Source organism: Tauraco erythrolophus, chromosome 7 (genome assembly GCF_009769465.1).
Source record: "Tauraco erythrolophus isolate bTauEry1 chromosome 7, bTauEry1.pri, whole genome shotgun sequence".
NCBI lineage: Eukaryota > Metazoa > Chordata > Aves > Musophagiformes > Musophagidae > Tauraco > Tauraco erythrolophus.
Genome location: NC_141471.1, coordinates 19,056,999 through 19,075,995, shown reverse-complemented (window position 1 = coordinate 19,075,995; position 18,997 = coordinate 19,056,999). Strand labels below are relative to the sequence as shown.

General features: G+C 39.8%; 1 protein-coding gene across 3 annotated transcripts in view; it reads left to right on the top strand.

Moving 5' to 3' along the window:
* MYO3A (myosin IIIA) overlaps window positions 1–18,997 on the top strand; it is a 121,696-nt gene that overhangs the window by 89,412 nt on the left and 13,287 nt on the right. The window contains exons 22-31 of one of the 3 annotated variants that reach the window (XM_086614536.1): window positions 114–193; window positions 826–903; window positions 2,956–3,161; window positions 5,233–5,344; window positions 6,841–7,003; window positions 7,640–7,726; window positions 10,813–10,936; window positions 12,234–12,369; window positions 12,427–13,212; window positions 13,906–14,044. In XM_086614536.1, the coding sequence (XP_086470662.1) occupies window positions 114–193; window positions 826–903; window positions 2,956–3,161; window positions 5,233–5,344; window positions 6,841–7,003; window positions 7,640–7,726; window positions 10,813–10,936; window positions 12,234–12,369; window positions 12,427–13,212; window positions 13,906–14,044 (1,911 nt within the window). Of the gene's footprint in view, window positions 1–113; window positions 194–328; window positions 371–825; window positions 904–2,955; window positions 3,162–5,232; window positions 5,345–6,840; window positions 7,004–7,639; window positions 7,727–10,785; window positions 10,937–12,233; window positions 13,213–13,905; window positions 14,045–18,997 lie in introns of all 3 variants that reach the window. The other 2 variants (XM_086614534.1, XM_086614535.1) reach the window with 2 other exon arrangements.

Here is an 18,997-nt window from a genome sequence, read left to right as displayed (position 1 = left end):
CCTTTATAATCATATGGTTACACTGGGGGCATGAATAAGGTGGTTCAGCATAGTTTTTAGTTTAGATGACATGGAAGCATTTTGGTAGGTTGCTTTCTTTCATCTTCCCATAGGTAATCTGGCACACACTAAAAGCAAAACTACAATCAGTTACCAAATGTGGACCCCTCAGAAATCAATCAGTCGTACAAAGGTAAGAAAACTGATCTCATGATTCTGCATTGAATACTAATTTAAACTTGAAAGGCAATACTGTTGTTGGTACTAAAAGTAAGCAAGTAACCCGTTCCTTGGTTTTTCTCCCTCTCCTATTTTCTTTTCTGTTTAGCTGGATATCTTTGTGTTGTGCAATTCGTATTCCTTCCGTGAGGTAAAAACCTAACATTTCCCTTCTTTCTGGCTATAGTTTTATAACAACTTCAGAGAAAAAAAAAAAAAAGTTGACTTCCTAGCCATACAGTAACAAAAATAGAAATTAAAATATTGTTGTGGAGTACAGTCAAGTTCCTTAGAGAACTACCAAAATAACAGTGATGATGAAATAACAGACAAGACGTCAGACATTGTCAGGTTATTTGTGGCAGTTACTTAGACGCTCCGTTATCAAATTGTGTCCTCTGTGTGTGAACGTTTGTGTATTGTGTAGCAAAGTAATGTAATGTACTGGTGTAACTGATTTGTGCTAGTGATCATGCTGTAACTTGTTCTGTTTAGAATACTTCTTTCAATTAATGATGTTCTCTGAGGGGTGCTTTGTTGTGGCATTGGAAAAAGCTCTACAGGCTCAACAGAGATGAAGTATCGTTTTTTTCTTCATCTTTGTAGAATGAAGCAGGAGATACTGGACATCATCCAAGAGAGACAACCAGCATGAAAACACAGACAGTCGCTTCTTATTTCAGAGTAAGATATCAGATCTTTCAATAAATTTTTCTAGACTAGAATGAATGTTTGTTCTTTCACTGTTTGAAATGCACCCGTTGACTTAGAGTCAACAGTGATCCATTTAGAGTTTGTGAACTGCATATATGGTGCAGTGGTCTGTGCAGCACAAATATCCAGACGAGATTGTGATGTTTGGTCTTTAATTGTACTTGATTATGCAGCCAAATTTTTGTCATGGTGATGTATGATGATCAATATTAATCTTTCACTTGCTTGCTTTTCCATCAAGGGAGATAAAGGGAGGTTGGACATTAGTGGTACAGCATTTCTTTAAGAGTTTAAGAAGCAAGTAGGCAAAGTTAATTTGGAGCAGGAGCTTCAGAGAAAGATCTTGATGGTCACTGCTCAGAGGCTGTCCTGAGCCCATCCTTGTGTCTCCTTTGGCAGTGCTCCTTACCCTCCCAAGCACTGGCCGTGCTGCTGGTCCTGCGACAGAAAATAGGTGTGAAGAGCATTCTTTCCTCCAAAGCGATGCACAGAGTTGGTTCACTTGTGCTCAGTTCTCAATTTCCAACTCTTATTAGTCATATCTCCCAGCAAAAACATAAAGATGACTGAGGTGATGTTCATGACCTGTAAGAGTTCATACACATCTATGACAGAGAACAGTAAGGAGGAAGATCTCTGTTTAGTAGATACAATTGCACAGCTTTGTGGATTGTGAAGGATAATTTCAGCCTAGGTATCATGGTGGTCCAAAGCTGCATAGTGTTTTAAAGTTCTAGATGGAAAAAATTTATTGAATCTCATTCAAACCTGATGTCTATGGTTCAGTGCATTACCAGCACATCTAGCATCAGAACCTGCAAATGAGTTAATTATATTTACACTTTTCTGTTATTGTTTTCTGTAGTGGAAATTCCTGCTCAGGTCATGCTAGCTAATGCTCTTAAATGAAGATTCAGCTTCAGCCCCGCTGGCTTACTCATACGCGGAAACCTATGTGTGACTGAGAAAAGCATCTGCCACCTCAGACTGAGTGGAAAAAAAATTATCCATTAGCGTGTCCTACTTGTTTGTGTTCGATTGGCACACTAGCAATGAAGCTAATTAAGCACTTTGCTGCATGGTGCAGCATCTGTCCAGAATGGAATTGCACGTTTTAATAGGAAACATATGGCTCTTGGCGTTGTACGCTAGTTTCATGTATCCAACCTACTGCTGAACTGCATTACCTCCTGGCTGCCTCTTTCTGTTGAGTCAGGTTGAATCTTGAGGAATGAGCCTCTTCATTTGTGTTTAATAAGATCCTCCCATGAAGCAATTTTACGAAACATCAGTGAAGGTTGTTTACAGCCAGATTCACCTCAGTTGGTGTGGGGAGCTACAAACTGCATCCCCTCTGCTAGCCTGGTACCCTGGTGAGGTGGCAAAAGCAAAACTTTGGAATCGTGATTTTGTTTACTTCTAGTTTTGCCCTCCTCAGAGGTTTCCTCTTGGCAGGGCAGCTATACTATCACCATCAGCCTATACAATGAACAGGACATTCTAGATCAGAGCAGTTGAAGCAGCCTCCCTTCTAGGGTGGCCTTAGTTTCCTCCAGTCTAATGAAGGGATGGCAGTATTTATTGGCTTGCTGCTCTTCCACTTCCCATCCGTAGGTGGATGATTTACTCTGTGGGTGAATAAGGATCTTCAAATAAGTGACAACAGGAAAAAGTGGGCTGTAATTACCTAACAAGGCTCCAAGAGACGCAAATAAGTGCAAGGAGAGTAACAGTCGTATGTTAGACATTATGGCAGTCTGTGAGAATGTTCCAGGTGGAATTTGGTACATCCATTTGGAGTGAGTGTTTCTTTCAAGTAGTATACACTAGTAACTTAGAGATCTTACCAAGGATAGAATTGCTGTTGGGTCATTTACTTCATCTACCATTAAAGTACCAGCTTACTGAAATGTAAACGGGTTGGGACATGATTCTAATCATATGAAATAAAGTTTCAGCTACACGTGGACCTGCAAGTTTTATAAATATCCTGGTGGCAGATATCTTGTTACTTTCTTGCAGTATTCTCTGATGGATTTGTTATCCAAAATGGTCGTCGGCCAGCCTCATTTTGTCAGGTGCATCAAGCCAAACAACGACCGGCAGGCAAACAAGTTCGATAAAGAAAAAGTGTTGGTTCAGCTGCGTTACACAGGAATTCTGGAGACAGCAAGAATTCGACGACAGGGTTATTCACACCGTATACTGTTCGCTAACTTCATAAAACGGTAACATTGATGTGAAGAAGCCTTTTTTTCTCCTGTCATTGCTGCCCAGTTTTTGCTAAGCATCAGCAGTGTCTTTGGTATGGTCTTTAAAGAAAAAATACAAAGACAATTCCTGTGACAAAGAAGATTACAGACTGGATGACAAAGAGTAGTTCAGGCACAAGATCAGTGACCCCTTTTTGATAGGGAAAGAGGGTATCATCTCAGGATGATTGTTTCAGGCTCCCTGCGTATTTGGGTAAAAATTGTCTTGCTTATAATCTGCAAGTTTTCTTCAAAGACTTGAGGTTTAGGAATGTAATGCTTCAAATTAAAGCCAAGAATTTGGGGCAGTAGCATCCAAGGAGCACCACGGTTTCTCTAGCTCCTGATGTTCAGCACTGTGCAGTGTCTGCTTGTGCAGAGTGGATGAGAATTTGGTATTGTTAATCTAGGGCCAAGAAGTTCATTAATTGACAAAATATAATTTTAAAATGTTACTCACTTGTTAAGAAGAGTAATGAACTCACTATGATTTTATAATTCCTTAACTATCTATTTCTTCTACCTCTGCCCCCCCCCCCCCGCAAATTGATCCTGAGCACTTAATCTGTACTTCTCTCTTACAAATAAAGACCCTGAGTATTTGCCTCAATCAGAACTGAGATTTGTGGAATGGAGATCAAAACTGGGAGGAAGCAAGCAACACCCATTTGGACAGGCACTTAAATGTAATAGTGCACTAGAAACAAGGAGCTAGAAGCAGAGTGCTGCAGGTGTATGAGGAGAGAGAGGAAGGACAAAGTGATGTTCTTACAGCACTGTTTCTGGAAAGAATAATCCTGGGACTATTTCTGTTTTGGAAGAGTGCGGCATGGGAAAAGGTGCTTATCACTGCACCAAGATGTGCTGTGGCTTTTGATCACTGCTTTTTATAAAAAATGTTACTGTTCAGGTAAAAGAGAAGAAAGCAGTGAACATAACAGGGTAGCTCTCCAGAGAGTGTGCCCCTGACTGCAGCAAGGCTGTGCAGATACGGCCCTCACACAAAAAGGTATTTTTATTAAGTATATCTCTCCTTGTCTTTTTTTTTTTTTTCCCATAGTGGAGAGTTACAGGTAGACCTGGGATAATGGCAAAATTATTTTGTTAGAATGAAAATAAGCCAATTCATTGTGTAGTATAAAGGAAAAAAAAGGAGCTGTAGGAATTGGTGATAATATAGGAATGAACATTGTCTCTTTTATTATTATTCCATGAGGAAATTATTAGCCTTATTTAAAGCTGGTGTGAACCTAGGCTTTGTGTATAAAGGCTGAATAACAAGAAAAAAGTAGAATGTACTGTCAGGAAGTACACATAATTCATGTAATTTTCCTGAATTAAAAAAGCCAAGATAGTTATGGTTTATTTAGTTATGGAGCATTTTGGAAAGTCCTGGAACACACAAGAACTTTCCTACCCAGCAGCTCAGCATCCTGACCTCTTTTTCCAGTTGGAATTAGTTCTGAGTAATGAGTTTGACAGATTAAATGCTTACATATGGTATGTCATAGCAGCATGTGTATGTTCCAAAAGAATCTGCAAAGCTGAATCCAAGGAGGTAACAAGAGCTGGGATGCATCTCACATCATCTTACATCAGGTTAACTGTCTCAAAGGTAGATGGTCTAGCACATGAGATAAGATGAAATTTTCATGACATTTCTCGATATGAAATAAGCTAATTTAGGCAGAAAATCTTTTAAAATATTTTTATTTTGCTGCTGAAATCACTTTCACAGAATGCAGAGTCAGAGCAGCAAAGAACTGTTGTTCAACTCTACTTGAGTTGCACACTTTTCAAAAGCCTTCTGGTGTTGATATAGAAATAAACAACCCTCCAGGGTGTGCAGTATGTTACTCATCTACTTTTGATTGAGTTTCTCAGTACTGCATATAAATCATAGCAATTTCTTTCGTGTGCTGTTTTGTTTTTTTCAGTGCTATGTTTTCTTTCATGCAACTGTTTTATTATTTAAATGAATGGTTTAAGTACGTTTGCATCTATTGCTCACTATTAATGGAATAAAAGATCATATGTTTTTCTTCAGGTATTACCTCATCTGTTACAAAACAAATGATGATCCTCCAGTCAGCCCGGAAACCTGTGCTGCCATCTTGGAAAAGGCGCGCCTTGACAACTGGGTTCTTGGAAAAACTAAAGTAATTTTTTGTATACTGTATCTGCATTGTTGCAGCATGTCATTGTAAACTTATTAAGCAATTTGTTTTCTCCTCCATTTGGTTGGGGTAGCTCTTGGTCTCTATTGGTTAAAAAACCCACCCTTTGCCAGGTACTGTTCCCTGATGTCTGGCTGAAATCCTGACCCTGTGAAGTGTCATAATTCTGATCAGCTGTAGTGAGGCCACAGTGCAAAGCAGTATGTGACAACAACACTGCTTGCATTTTATTTCAAAAAATGTGGTATTGAGGATCCCAGTGAGCTTAGTCCAAGCTTTCTTAAGGAAAAGGAGTAATACTTCTTCCCTGGAGCAATGAGACTCACAAAGGGAGAGGAGAAGGTTTTGGCTTTCCAGCCAGAGGCCTCTGTGGCAGATTTTGCTGAGCACTGGGGGAAGAGATAGCGGGCTGATCCTGTATGTGTGAAGTGTGGCGAAGACTTTGTTATAAGAGAAACATGTCTGTTCCCATACTGATGCTTTTGGTTCTAGCTCAGCAGTCTTCCCAGTGTGCCAGAGAGGGACACACATACCCCTCCTAATTGGTAGATCTGAGGAGGTCTGCTAGAGAAAAGAAGTGTCAGACAAGTACTGCACCAAGTCTCTCTATGCGATAGTGTAACAGAAGTGTCCAGGAAGGATATGAATAGAGAGAGATGGATCCTAATCCATTTGAAATCACCTCAGTGTAGAAGAAACAACTGTTTTTCTTCTGAGATGTCTCCCTGGATAGGTGGGACAGAAGCCATGAAGTTACCTCCTCCTCAACCTTTATTTCCCTCTGCTGTATTAGTGAGGCTAATGGACAACACACAGTCAAGGGAAGCATATCTTGAGATGTGAGATCTATAGCTTACATTTACTTTAATTAGGGTTAACCTGTATCTGTACCAACAAGCGATCAAAGACAGGGGAAATTCTGCAAAATAAGCAAAAATATGGTCTTAATTGCACAAGCTCGTTCTACACATTTTATTTTATTCTAGTATACACCCTTGTGCTGGACTAGTTTTTCAGGAATTATGTGAACTTCATGCTTGATAAAAGCAATGTAGTAAATAAACAATGCCTTAGATTCAAAATTGGAAAGCAGAGAGGTTGAAGGTTCCAGATTTGAATCGTGTTTATGTGACATACCTCAGATTTGTGAGGTTAGCAAAACTGTCAGCCTCATAGTTTTGAAAACAGATTTATAGTTACAGACTGATGTTTTGCACTGGCACTTTAGAACATCTTCCCATGAAAGCATGAATAGCAGGAACTGATGAAAGGTGTTGAAGGGGAGAGTAGGGTAAACTAATACCCCAAACAATCAAAACGCTGTTTTTAACAGGAATGATCCTTTAGGGACTACGGCTAAAGAGTCTGTTCATCATTTGAAACCAGCTTGTAACTCTTGTTGATGTTAAATGGATTGAGTGAATACATGGCTTGGGAGGGTAACTAAAACTGTTGCTTGTCTCCCTACACTTTTTAAGGTATTCCTCAAATACTACCATGTGGAGCAGCTAAATTTAATGCGGAAAGAGACAGTTGACATGATTATTTTGATTCAAGCTTGTGTCAGAGGGTGGCTGGGTTCAAGGAGATACAAAAAGATAAAGGAACAAAGGGAACAAAGTGCTATTAAAATACAGTCAGGTAACATTTAACATTTTGCTTAAAGCTAGTGCGTGTGTACAGTTGATAGATGGATAGATGGATTTTGCTGTTTTCCTGCTGTTACGTTTGACAAAATGTCTTATACTTGGTGATATCAGTTCTTATGAGGAAAAATTTATTTTAACCAGGTTATAACAATCTCTTTACTGAGGTTACATTTGTCAATGTTACATTTAAAAGCAATTTTAACAATGGAAGGGCATGATTGTACAGATGATACTGTTATTAATAATATCCTGGCATGCTCTGACAAGGCCGTATAATATAATAATGAAAATAAAATGTATTAACTGTCCTAGATAATAAGACCAATTATACTGTTGATGGAGACATCAACTGAAATTTTTAATATGTTTCAAACATCATCTTATTTTACATTCTGATTCTTGTGTGGTTTATATTCATTTCATTCATAATAACTTTACTCACCACAAAACGTAGTTTTTTATGTAGATTTACAGCTTGTGCTTGTTTGCCCTTTTTTTTTTAAAGATAAAGCCTGCAAAATATTTATGAATATTTTAATGGAGGTCTGTAATTCCTTCCAGACTTTTTTTATTCTTACAGCCTTTTGTGTACATAATAGATTATTTAATTTTTGACATCTCCTTTCAGCTTACAGGGGGTTTGTTGCTCGTAAAGAATACGCAAACGCAAAACGTAATAAAAAAGTGGAAGAATATATTACTAGACTTCAAGCAAGTAAGAGTTGTTTGCTTTTGTGGCTTTTAATGTGCTATCCATACACAATATGTTGATCCAGATTCTTTGCTATTACCTAGCTACACTGATTGACTATACTCATTTGCACATTCCGAGGTATAATTTATCTATTACATATCTATATACAGTGGTTAAAACAAGTCAATGTGTTCCTTTACCTGTACCTCAGAGTGGCTTAGAGGCACTTTCCACAGCTGTGATGTGGGCTGGTTAAATGCCATAGCAAGCCTTTTCACTCCTAGTCTGATACGTCTAAGCATTACAGCTGGTATTGTCGAAGCCCCATATGACACTGTCTGCATATAATGTGTGTGTACGTGCTGTTCCGTTAGGAATAGGTTTTGTTACATATCAGTAATAGTTACGTTTGAGAAGACTATGACCTGTAATTTCACTTATGTGTCTGATTCTTTTTTGCCATTGCACAATCTAACCTAGAAAAATATTCCTTCTCTTCTGCAGCAATAATCACCTTGGGTCCAGATGTACGCTATGTGACATCCTTTTTTCCTCCCTGTATTTCTGTCTTCCACGTCCCTGCAGAGATGTCCCTGAGCCAGATGTAGTCTAGGCAGTTCTGAAATCATCAGCAGTACATTTAGAGAGACACAGACCTGAAAACAGCTGGCACAAATCTGCACAGCACTTTCAGCAATTACAAAGGTGGCAACCCCAAATATAAGCTAGTGCTGCCAGTACCCAGGCTATCTAGAGTTAAACTACCTCAGATATGCCTTCATGAGTATACACCAACACCAGCACTGTTTTAGTCATCGTCAGATGCATCTGTTAATTTCCCTGAGCCAATGTTAGTGTGTACCGAAGAGCGCTTCACTGCGATTGGTAGAACTTCATCAGTGTAGAAAACAATCTAAAACCAGAATAAAATCCAGTGATGTGCCAAAAATAATTGCACATCTCCAAGTCGTTGATTATATTAGGATATTTAGCAAGTGTAAAAGTATGAGTTTACCGCTTTGCTCTGTTTGTTGATCTCCCCAATGTTTCTTCTTGTCCACCTTCTCTGTCCTGTGTGCAGTTTCATTTCAACTTTTTTTAGTGCACGAAAAGCCATAACAAAATGGAAGTCCACTTTTAGTTACATCTCTCAGACTTTTTCCTCCCATTTATTTCTAAAGCAATACAAAACTCCTCTTCCAGTTCAAAAACAAAGCTTAGACAGCTACTATCTCATAACAAAGTTCTCAGGAATCTTCAAATGTGAACCAGAATAAGTCTAAAAAGATGAGACTTAGCCTATATTGGCATGTCCATTGACAACATAACTTGATTTATTTTAAAATAACTCCTGCTTTTGTATTAAAGTGGAATGAGGATTGGCTCAGAAGTCCAAGAAACTCTAGAATTATTCCGAGTGCTTTACAATTTGTGCTTTTCTAAGGCTTTGTTAGACTGCAGTATAAAAAACAAGTGTGCCACTTCCAACAAGTATTTGGGTTTCTTTACTATACGTCCAATCATCAAGATGTAATTTATGTCCCTTTTATACAGTGCTTGTTAACGCTGAACCACTGCATCTAGTGGAGCCCAAGTCAGTATAAATTATGAGTAAGGAATGCTAAAGCAAATAAAACCTAGCACCAAGTTACATGGATGTGTTAGAATAGACTGCTTATGCTCCCTTTCCATTTTTAAGTGAGCTTGACCTTTCCCTGTGTTGCAAAACGCTCTCAGCAGAGTTAGAGTAAGAGCTCCCACATCTACCGTCTCCTCAGAGTATTTAAATCACCTGAATCCTCTATCCCCATAGTCTTGGTACTGCATTTGGAATTAGAGTTCAACAGAAATATTTTGACAAAACACTGTTTTTATTTTGTCAGGGATGAGCAGATTTGTGCTGAATCCCTGGAATTGCAGACTCCTCCAAATCACAGCACTGTGGAGACTCTGCTAGTTCCCATTAGGAAATTATTTGCAAGTTCAGGAATTTTTGAAGCAATATTCTGAATTCAATTCAGTTTCTGATTAAAACACTTCAGTGTAGATGTCCAAAACTGACCTAGATATCTAAACTCCTCTTATAGGCAGCAGAGCCTGGAGTTTGATTCATTTTATTCAAAACCACCAAATGCTCAACTCATTTGCCTCCATAATTGTATCTAATGTCATTTGAGATGCCCTAAGTTGTCTTGCCTGGCTTTATTCCAGCCATATATATTTATTTCAGCTATATATTCAGCTTTATTTCATGTGGTATATGCAACTTTCTCTCCCCAGAAAGTCCCGTCTGTCTTGTTCTTTCTGCCAGCAACATCCAGATGCCTTGGCTATCCTGGAGCACTTCAGATGGCACTAGATACCTATATGCTGGCATCTGCATCAAGCCCCTAGTGACTAGTTAGCACCTACATGTCTCAGGGAAGACCCATGTTTGAATCCTTATTCATCCTGGTTCAGACCAGAAACTTGAACTTGTGCCTCCCGCAAAGCACAAGTAGTGAGTACCCTTACCACAGTGCACCTGGTTGCTGTGGAGCTTAGCACATCTTTCATGCTGAGCTCTTGCATTTTGAATAATGAGTCTTTGCAAAAGGAGCTAAGTCTTCTGTAACTGCTGTGCTATAAAATGTTCCATCTCTCTCTGATCCATTGAATGTTCAGCTAATTCCAAGCCTGTGCCAGAAGAGAGCCTGGTAGTCTCTATAGCCTGATAATCAGGCATTTCACAGGGAAATGAAAGACTGAGTCAAATCAGTTGCATGAATCAGGCAAAGCAGGTACATGAAGCTAAGAGCACTGTGTTCTAGAGGCACTTCTATAGTACTATGCTTCTGCTTCATTCTGCGTCTTCCTGCATTTTCTTTAGTCCAATAAAATACAAAGAACTTGTTTGTATCCTCACGTAGAATGGGTACAGCTTTCTGAAATCTCAAAAAAGTTTTGTGGGACAGAATAATTTCAGATGAAATGTAATCATATTAACCACCCCCGTCTGTATTTCCTTATTGTGTTTTGTTTAATGCTTTTCTCATTTGACTGTCTGAAATGTATGGCACGCCCGTTGCTTGTTGCCTAAGGTTGTTTTGTATTACAATTTGTATCAGTTGCCAGAGGATACTTACTCAGGAAGAAGAGAAAAGAACTAACTGAGACAAGAAACAAAGCAGCAATAACAATTCAGTCTTACTACAGAGGATATAAACAGAGAAAGATCTTCAAAAGTAGGAGGTAGCATTATTTTCTCTCTTATGTCACTCAACTGTGTCCCCCTTCAGTAACTACAGTGCTGAAGAACAGTGATGAAAATTAAAAGTGAAGTAAATTAGGATTACTCTAGATATGTATGCAGAGGTAATGTACATTTATGTGGAGGTTTTTAATGCCAGTAGCCAATTTTGTCATATTTTTAAGCCCAGAGAATAAAGGCATATTTAGGGGAAATATATCGTACTTACCTGTAAGGTTAATGTAATCTGTAGATGAGTCTTTTTGGAACTAGCTCATCGTAAAAAATGCTCAGATGAGAGTGAGAAACAGGCATCTGCAAGGAACTGTTCTTCTCATCTTAAGTCACTCTTTGAGATAAGCCTAGGTGATGACCTTCTTTTAAGGAAGTTTTTTACAATGAGGGTGGTGAAGCACTGGAACAGGTTGCCCAGAGAAGTTGTGGATACCCCATCCCTGGAAGTGTTCAAGGCCAGGTTGGATGAGGCTTTGAGTAACCTAGTCTAGTGGAAGGTGTCCCTCCCCATGGCAGGGAGGTTGGAACTAGATGATCTTTAAGGTCCCTTCCAATCCAATCAATTCTATGATTCAATGACAGCAGGAACCCAGATGTCTTGCCCAGGTCAAACAGCTAAAAGTTGGGTGAGTTGAATCACATTCTAAGAATCTCTCCAATGAGGTTGTAGTCCCAGTCTCTGAAATGGAGCTAGTAGCACTTTGCTTATCACCACTATTTTTTCAGTGATAGCATTTAAGTAGGCAGAGACTAGTCCAGAGAGGTGGAAAACAGCAGATTTCACCTGACACTGAAGTTACATTGATAGTAACAAAAACAGTTTAGGTAAGAAGACTTTTAATTTTAATGTGGACTCATGCTCAGAATCATTCTTTTTGCATTTCTACTGTGACTTGAGGCAGTTTTCTTTCACGAATACATTTAGAATTATGTATTTATACATATCTGAGGTGCTAAAAAGTTTCTGCTTTATGTTTTTGTTAAATTTTAATTAATTCTTTACTGTTTTATTAGCCCTCATGCAGCCTAGATTGTCCCCCACAGCAATTTTCTGTGAAGGGTTTAACAGGGATGTCCCTTTTCACTTTAGAAAATAGTAATCATCAGAAAGACAGAGATTGGTTTGCTATCTTTAGTTCCAGCTATATGCACTAAATCTTTTCCATGTTGCAATATATCAAATTACTATTTAGTACACAAACACCACCAAAGGTAGTTGTAAAGTTGTCACTATCCTTCATCTCCTTCAGCTATAATTTTTGCCCAAAACTCTATTCTATTCAGGGAATCACTTCGAAATAAACAAACTGAAAATGCAGCATCCCTTAGTGAAAAAGAAAAGGATGAAGAACTTCAGGATGATGAGGAAAGTCCTGCTGGACTGAAGAGCGCCCTTCCTAAAACAGAAGAAGAAGCAGCTGTCATTGTTCAGAGCCATTACAGAGGCTACAGAGTCCGTAAAAACATAAAGGAACAGTGCAAAAAAATAGCAGAGGAAGAATTATCTGCTGTGGAATTCCTTGAAGCACAACTGCAGCCAGCTCAAAATGATATACTGGAAGAAGCAGCAAACGAGGAGACTCAAGAGGAAGCTGATGCTGTTACTGGCAGCGAGTGCACTGGGTACAGTGACATGGAGAATGTACAGGAGCAACAGAAAACATCTGCTGAAGGAGAGGGAGCTTCTGTGAAGCAGAACCCAGCAGTACAACATACTGGTGAAGGTGAAGAACAGGCCTCTTTGGAAGAGTCGTCCAGAAAATCTTCTGTCAAAATCACAGCTGACCCTAGTCCCCAGCAAGAGCAAGATAATCAAGACACACTCAGGGCAGATGAGCAAAATCAAGAATCTGTTGTGGTCCAGCCCAGGACTGACAGAGATGTGGAAAGAAACCACCTGAAACACGAAGCAGTGATGCCTACAGAATGTAAAGGAATTATAAGAAAAGAGTCACTAAGAGGCTCATGGAAGCAAGTTGAGGCAGAAAAACAAAGTTCAAAAGACAAAGAGAAGGCAGCAGTGGTTATTCAGAGCAGTTACCGGGGTTACAGGAGAAGGGGACAACTCAGAAAAGAAGGGAAACTACCTTGCAAAAGTCAAGAGAAAACTATAAAGGCACCAACAGAAGCAGTACACAGTCAAAATAATGATCCCCAAACAACAAAAGATAGGGAAAGCGCCGGTACAGAGGCTGAAGACTCTAAGACACTGAAGGGAGGCTCAGAGAAAGAGGCTTGTGATTTGGCAGCCTTTTCGCGGCAGGTGAGAAGCTTGTAAGCTACGTATGTTGGGCATAATACTCTGAGCAATGACAGAATGGCAGAGTTATTTTACTGGCTTCAGTGGCACCAAGGTTTTACTCTCTAAACTAAGACAGATTTTGTAATGAATGTTCCATAAAAATGCATATTTTGGGCTGCAAGAGAAAATACCCTTTTCAGGAAGGAAGGAAAGACAAAGTTAGAACTCTGGCAAAGAATTATGTTAGTTTTAACCTGGTTTAGGTTAAATACAGAAGCTTTGCCTTTGTTTGTTGAAATGTGCATTTAACAGGCAAGGCCTTTAATTCAGTAAACTTGTGAAATGTCTCTGTAAATGAAACTAAAAGTTGCTGTGTCGATGTCAGGGACTCAGACGCATAAAAGTATGCCTACAGCTGTAGAAGCGATTTTGCATCAGCAAGGGACTGTCTGCTCACATGTGTGAACCAATGTGAAGTAGCTGAAGGACTGGGCTGCATTGTGAAGTTTCCTACATGCCTTTTTTTTCTTTGTCTTTGTCTTTTTTTTCTTTTTTAAGAAAGATGGGGAGGTAAATGTGGTAGGAGTCTGCACTGCAATAGGTGGAGCAATACCTTTTAAATTCATTCTCTAGTCCACTATTCTATCTTTGATTATCTTGGAACATGTATACTTATTTATATAATAATGTAACATCTTGTGTTATATTTTTCAGATATCAAAATTATCCGAAGACTACTTAGCATTGCAGCAAAAATTGAATGAAATGATATTGTCACATCAGCTGAGACCTGTGATGCTGTCTAAAGATAAGCAAGCTAATGGCCGACTTTCTTCTCATGTTTGTCAGTCAGGTAATGTTGAACCTTACTGTTAGCAGAATTTTCATTTATAAACAGGAATGTCAATAAGCAACTCCTAGTCATGTTTTTACAGGCCAGGGAACTAGTAGGTGAGTTAGCTCTGGCTACTCATATAACTCAATTTAGCAAAGTTTGTCACATATTATCTATCAAAACTTAAGTCCTTAAAATTACAAGGAAAGTTTTATTAATAATTGGCATCCATTTAACTCACACACTTAAGAGGATATTACCACCAAAAATACACTCCGAAGTTATTTATATTCCAGTTAACATGGGCAGTCGGGGTTCACAAAATGCAAGCACGCTTGGAGCAGGTTAGGTGGCAGTGGGGAGGAGTACTGGGAGGATAAAAGTTGAAGACATGAGATTCAGAGCACGTAGATCATTAAGACTTGTACTCCACGGAGACGTCCATGAAGAGCTGACTGACCTCTCAGGCTTCTTCAGTTGGAATAGACGTTAACAGAGGATCTCCTCAGCCTGTGTCTTGGGCCGCAGATGTGTGGAGGAAGATGAGGGCAAATGTGGCAGATGATTGGGTGGATCTCCATTTCTACAGGGGGGCTTGTGCTAGCCCATGCCACTTCACTGCCTCTGAGAAGATCTCTGCTCACCTCTGCACAGCTGGGGTCAGATCCAGGACTGTCCCTCACTGACCAGAGCTAATTGTACTGTTCTTACTGTAACATTGTAGATTCAGTTGTCATATATGCTGAAACTTCTTTCTGTTCCCATGGCTACATTGAATAGATCCTAAAAGTACTTCATCCCCTCTTTGCAGTCCCCTCAAATGAGCAAGCTGTTAAAATGAGGGCTTGGTGTTCACAAAACCTCAACTTATAAGTGTAAACTGGCTTCTGGTAGATAATCTATGTAGTTCAGCCTGTTTCCAAGACCAAAGTCTGCAAAAGAAAACAAACGTGAAGTGGAAAACTAAGTCCCATGATCTTTCATTAAAGACAGAGCAATGCTTGTGATTGTCATTAATGGGTTTCTACTGAGTTCTCTATTAAATATTGCTGATTTTTTACAAGATAAACTTGAGGAATTAAAAATGCATGTTTTGAAAAATAACTCTTGGGTCTTCCATATTTTCCTAGAGAAGCTAGAGAAGAGAGGTAGATAGATAAAAAAGGAATACAAAAATCTCTGTTTTATCAGTTAAAGATCTCATTACTTACACAAGAGAATCAGGTGAAAATGTATGAGTATGTTCATGCCATGTGCAAAATGGAGCAAAGCCTACCCTTCATACTGCTATAAATGTAAGTAGCTCTACAGGAGGCAGAAGGATGCCAGGGTTTGTCACCTGTGCATGCCACCCTGCTTAAGGTGGTGACTAGTCAGCCACTTCACTTCCTTTTATCTCTGAAAACGTCTTGCTGCTTTAAACCTCTGTGGCATCATAATACAGCAGTTTTGCAATGGTAAAGTGTGTGAAAGTGCTGCATTGTATCCTTTTGAACACTGACATGAAAAATGTCATCTATTCCTTTGAATCAAGCCAAAATGCTTTTTAAGACAACACTGAAACAGTTGTTGGGTTGCACAAGAGAGCAGATCTTTGGCTTCATTTTAATAAATAAAAGGAAATAAGATTTTTTTACAAGCTAGTGTTGTGTGATCTTAAGAAAAGGAGGATTTATTTTCTTTGTGTTTTCTCCTGATAATGTCACATGACGGTACTTAGTTCTTTTGTGCACCAGGTAAAAGCTGTAAGAAAATTCTGATGCGTTACAAGCCCCTGCTTTTTTCCCCTTTATCTTATGGGTGCAAAAATTGAGAAAGGTACCACTAAAGCACAGGCCAGCTAAAGTTGTCCTGCTAGCCCTTAAACACTGTAAAGCATGAAGCTGGCCCCTTCTATCTCAAACCTAACTAGCCCTTCCAGCATATTTACTGCAGTCCAGCTAGTCACCTACTAAATGCTCTGCTCCAGTAAGTCAAACCACCCCAAAACCAGTCCTCCTCCAGTTCTTGACAGAACTCTTGTTCCCAGTCTTTCTGTACCAGCTTTCCTTCATACAGGAGGCAGTATTATACTTTGAGCTGGGTCTGGCTCCTTGGCCCTTCTTGCCCAGCTGGTCTGAGCTGGGCAGCTGTAGTTTGTGTTTGCTGTGGGTGGTTGTTGACCAAGTACCTCGTACAACTTGTGTGGCTACCCATGATAAACATAATGAAGGTGACTTTTGCCGGACACTGAACTTCAAAAAAGCGCAAAGGAGGGCCAGCTAGGTTCTAGTCAAGCACCGCGTTCTGCCAGCCTTCCTGGCCATGATGTGAAGTTTCCTGCTCTGCAGCACAGTGCGATTGACAGTGGACACCAGGCTCAGCCACTCACCTACAGTATGGAGCGATGGCAGCGGGGACCTGAGCCTTGATTTCTGTCATCCCCATGGCTGTATTTGTAACTGCTAACCAGCCCACTGAAAGACCTTTCCTGATGTGGAATGTGAACTTTCTGCATTTGAACTAACTCTCACAATAGGAAAACTGTTTCCTTTCCAGCCATGACCAATGGGCGGGATGTTGAAGAGAATATACTGCCATCATTCCCCAGCTTGCCTGTGAGCTGGTTGGATCCTAAGTGTTACAGAGTTCAGTCACAAAGCCACATTGTCGTAGTAGATGTTTATTGTAGCAAACATGATCTAACTAGATGTAGAGAGTATTTAAGTGGAAATATGCCCATGTTCAGTTCATTTTGGTTGTACTGTCTACAACACAGGAGTTCAGCGTTCTGGACAGAAAACTTTTTTCTTGTGTGCAATATAGTAAGATAACTACATAAAACAAAGACTCGAGTTAATGTACTGTAGACTATCATGCTAAAGTGAAGCAGGTATTCTTCATGATTCTGCCCCTCTACTCTGCTCTCGTGAGACCTCACCTGGAATACTGTGTTCAGCTCTGGAGTCCCCAACACAAGAAGGACATGGAGCTGCTGGAGCGGGTCCAGAGGAGGGCCACAAAGATGATCCGAGGGCTGGAACACCTCTCCTATGAAGACAGGCTGAGAGAGTTGGGGCTGTTCAGCCTGGAGAAGAGAAGGCTCCGAGGTGATCTTATTGCAGCCTTCCAGTACTTAAAAGGGGCCTACAGGAAAGCTGGAGAGGGACTTTTTACAAGGGCATGTAGTGATAGGACAAGGGGCAATGGCTTTAAACTGAAAGAAGGGAGATTTATATTAGATATAAGGAAGAAATTTTTCACTCAGAGGGTGGTGAGGCACTGGAACAGGTTGCCCAGAGAAGTTGTGGATACCCCATCCCTGGAAATGCTCAAGGGCAGGTTGGATGAGGCTTTGGGCAACCTGGTGTAGTGGAGGGTTTCCCTGCCCATGGCAGGGGTTTGGAACTAGATGATCTTTGAGGTCCCTTCCAACCCTAACCATTCTATGATTCTATGATTCTATGATTCTAGGTAGATTTGTTGAGTGATCCACTGTCTATTAAACAGGGAGGAACCTTCCTGACTTCTTGCCTACGTTGTATGTTACAGTACAATTTATACACACACATTTAAAGAAGGATGTGCTTTTACTGCAAGTTTCCCTTTGCTGTCCTACCCTTATGAAGGCAAGGATTGTTGAGCTTTAGCTGTTCTTTAAATCATGTAGTATTTACCAATTTATAATCACTTTGGTCATTTACATTTATTTACACTTGTTCCTCAGCTTCACTAGTTTTATATGTCATTTTACAGCTATAACACATGAATTGTATTTTATAGCTATAAACCAGATAGGAATACTTGTCATGGTTTAACCCTGCCAGCGACTAAAACACCATGCAGCCGCTTGCTCATCATCTCCTGCCCCCAGGGAATGGGGAAGAGAGAAATATAGGGGAAAAGGCAAGGAGACTCATGGGTTGAGATAAGATCAATTTAATAATTGATATAAAATTAAATTAAAATTAATAATGACAAAAATAATTAAAAATTAATATAATATATAAAATGATAATAATATATACAAACAAGTGATGCACAATGTAGTTGTTCACCACCTGGTGACCAATGCCTGTTCCATTCTGGCAAGTGATCCCAAAACAGAAGTTGCAAAACATCAATCCTGGAAGAGCAAGAGGCCCGAAAAGAGAGGACCGGGGGCAGGGGGGTGGGGGGAGAGAGAGAGAGAAAACTTGAGCAATCAAGCTTCCCGGCCAACCTTCATCTATATACTGGGCATGGCTTTGCATGATATGGAATATTCCATTGGTCAGTTTGGGCCTCAATCCTAAATCTAAGATCAAATCATAGCCTAGGAATTGTGGGTCCTTCGTCCCAGCCATACTCCCCCCAGCCAGAAAAGTCCTTGATGTCTCAGTAACAACAATAAACATCAGCGTGTTATCAACATTGTTTTCATAACAAATCCCATACTAAATCCAAAACACAGCACCATTCTAGGTACTAAAAAGAAAAGTAACTGTCCCAGCCAAAACCAGGACACTTGTCCACCTTCATCCATGGGTAGGTGGCCATTGTTCAGTTTGAGAACTTACCGTCTCCGCTGATAAAATATTTTATTACATTGCTACCCACAGAAGGGGAGGAACTGTGGGACAGCTGGATGGTGTACTGTGACAAACGTGCAGATTTTCAAAACTGTTTATTTTAATAAAAAGGCAAAGCCTGCAATTTAAAGAACGCATGAGCAAAAAGGTTAAATGAATTTTAAATCCACAAGGTTAAGTCATTCTTAAGTGAATTTATTTGTATTTATAAAAATGCATAAAGCAAACAGCACAAGGTTCCCGGAATAATCAGTATTCCCTGTGGCTCGAATTTCTGAGTAGGTTTTATTTCCTTGCTAAATGCTTTCAGCTAAACGTAATGGCTGCATCCCAGGGCTGCACCTTTGGACTGCTAGTGAGCCTTGGGTTACTGTGGTGTCAGAATAGATGCAAAAATGGCCACTGTCAGGTTTTGTGATGT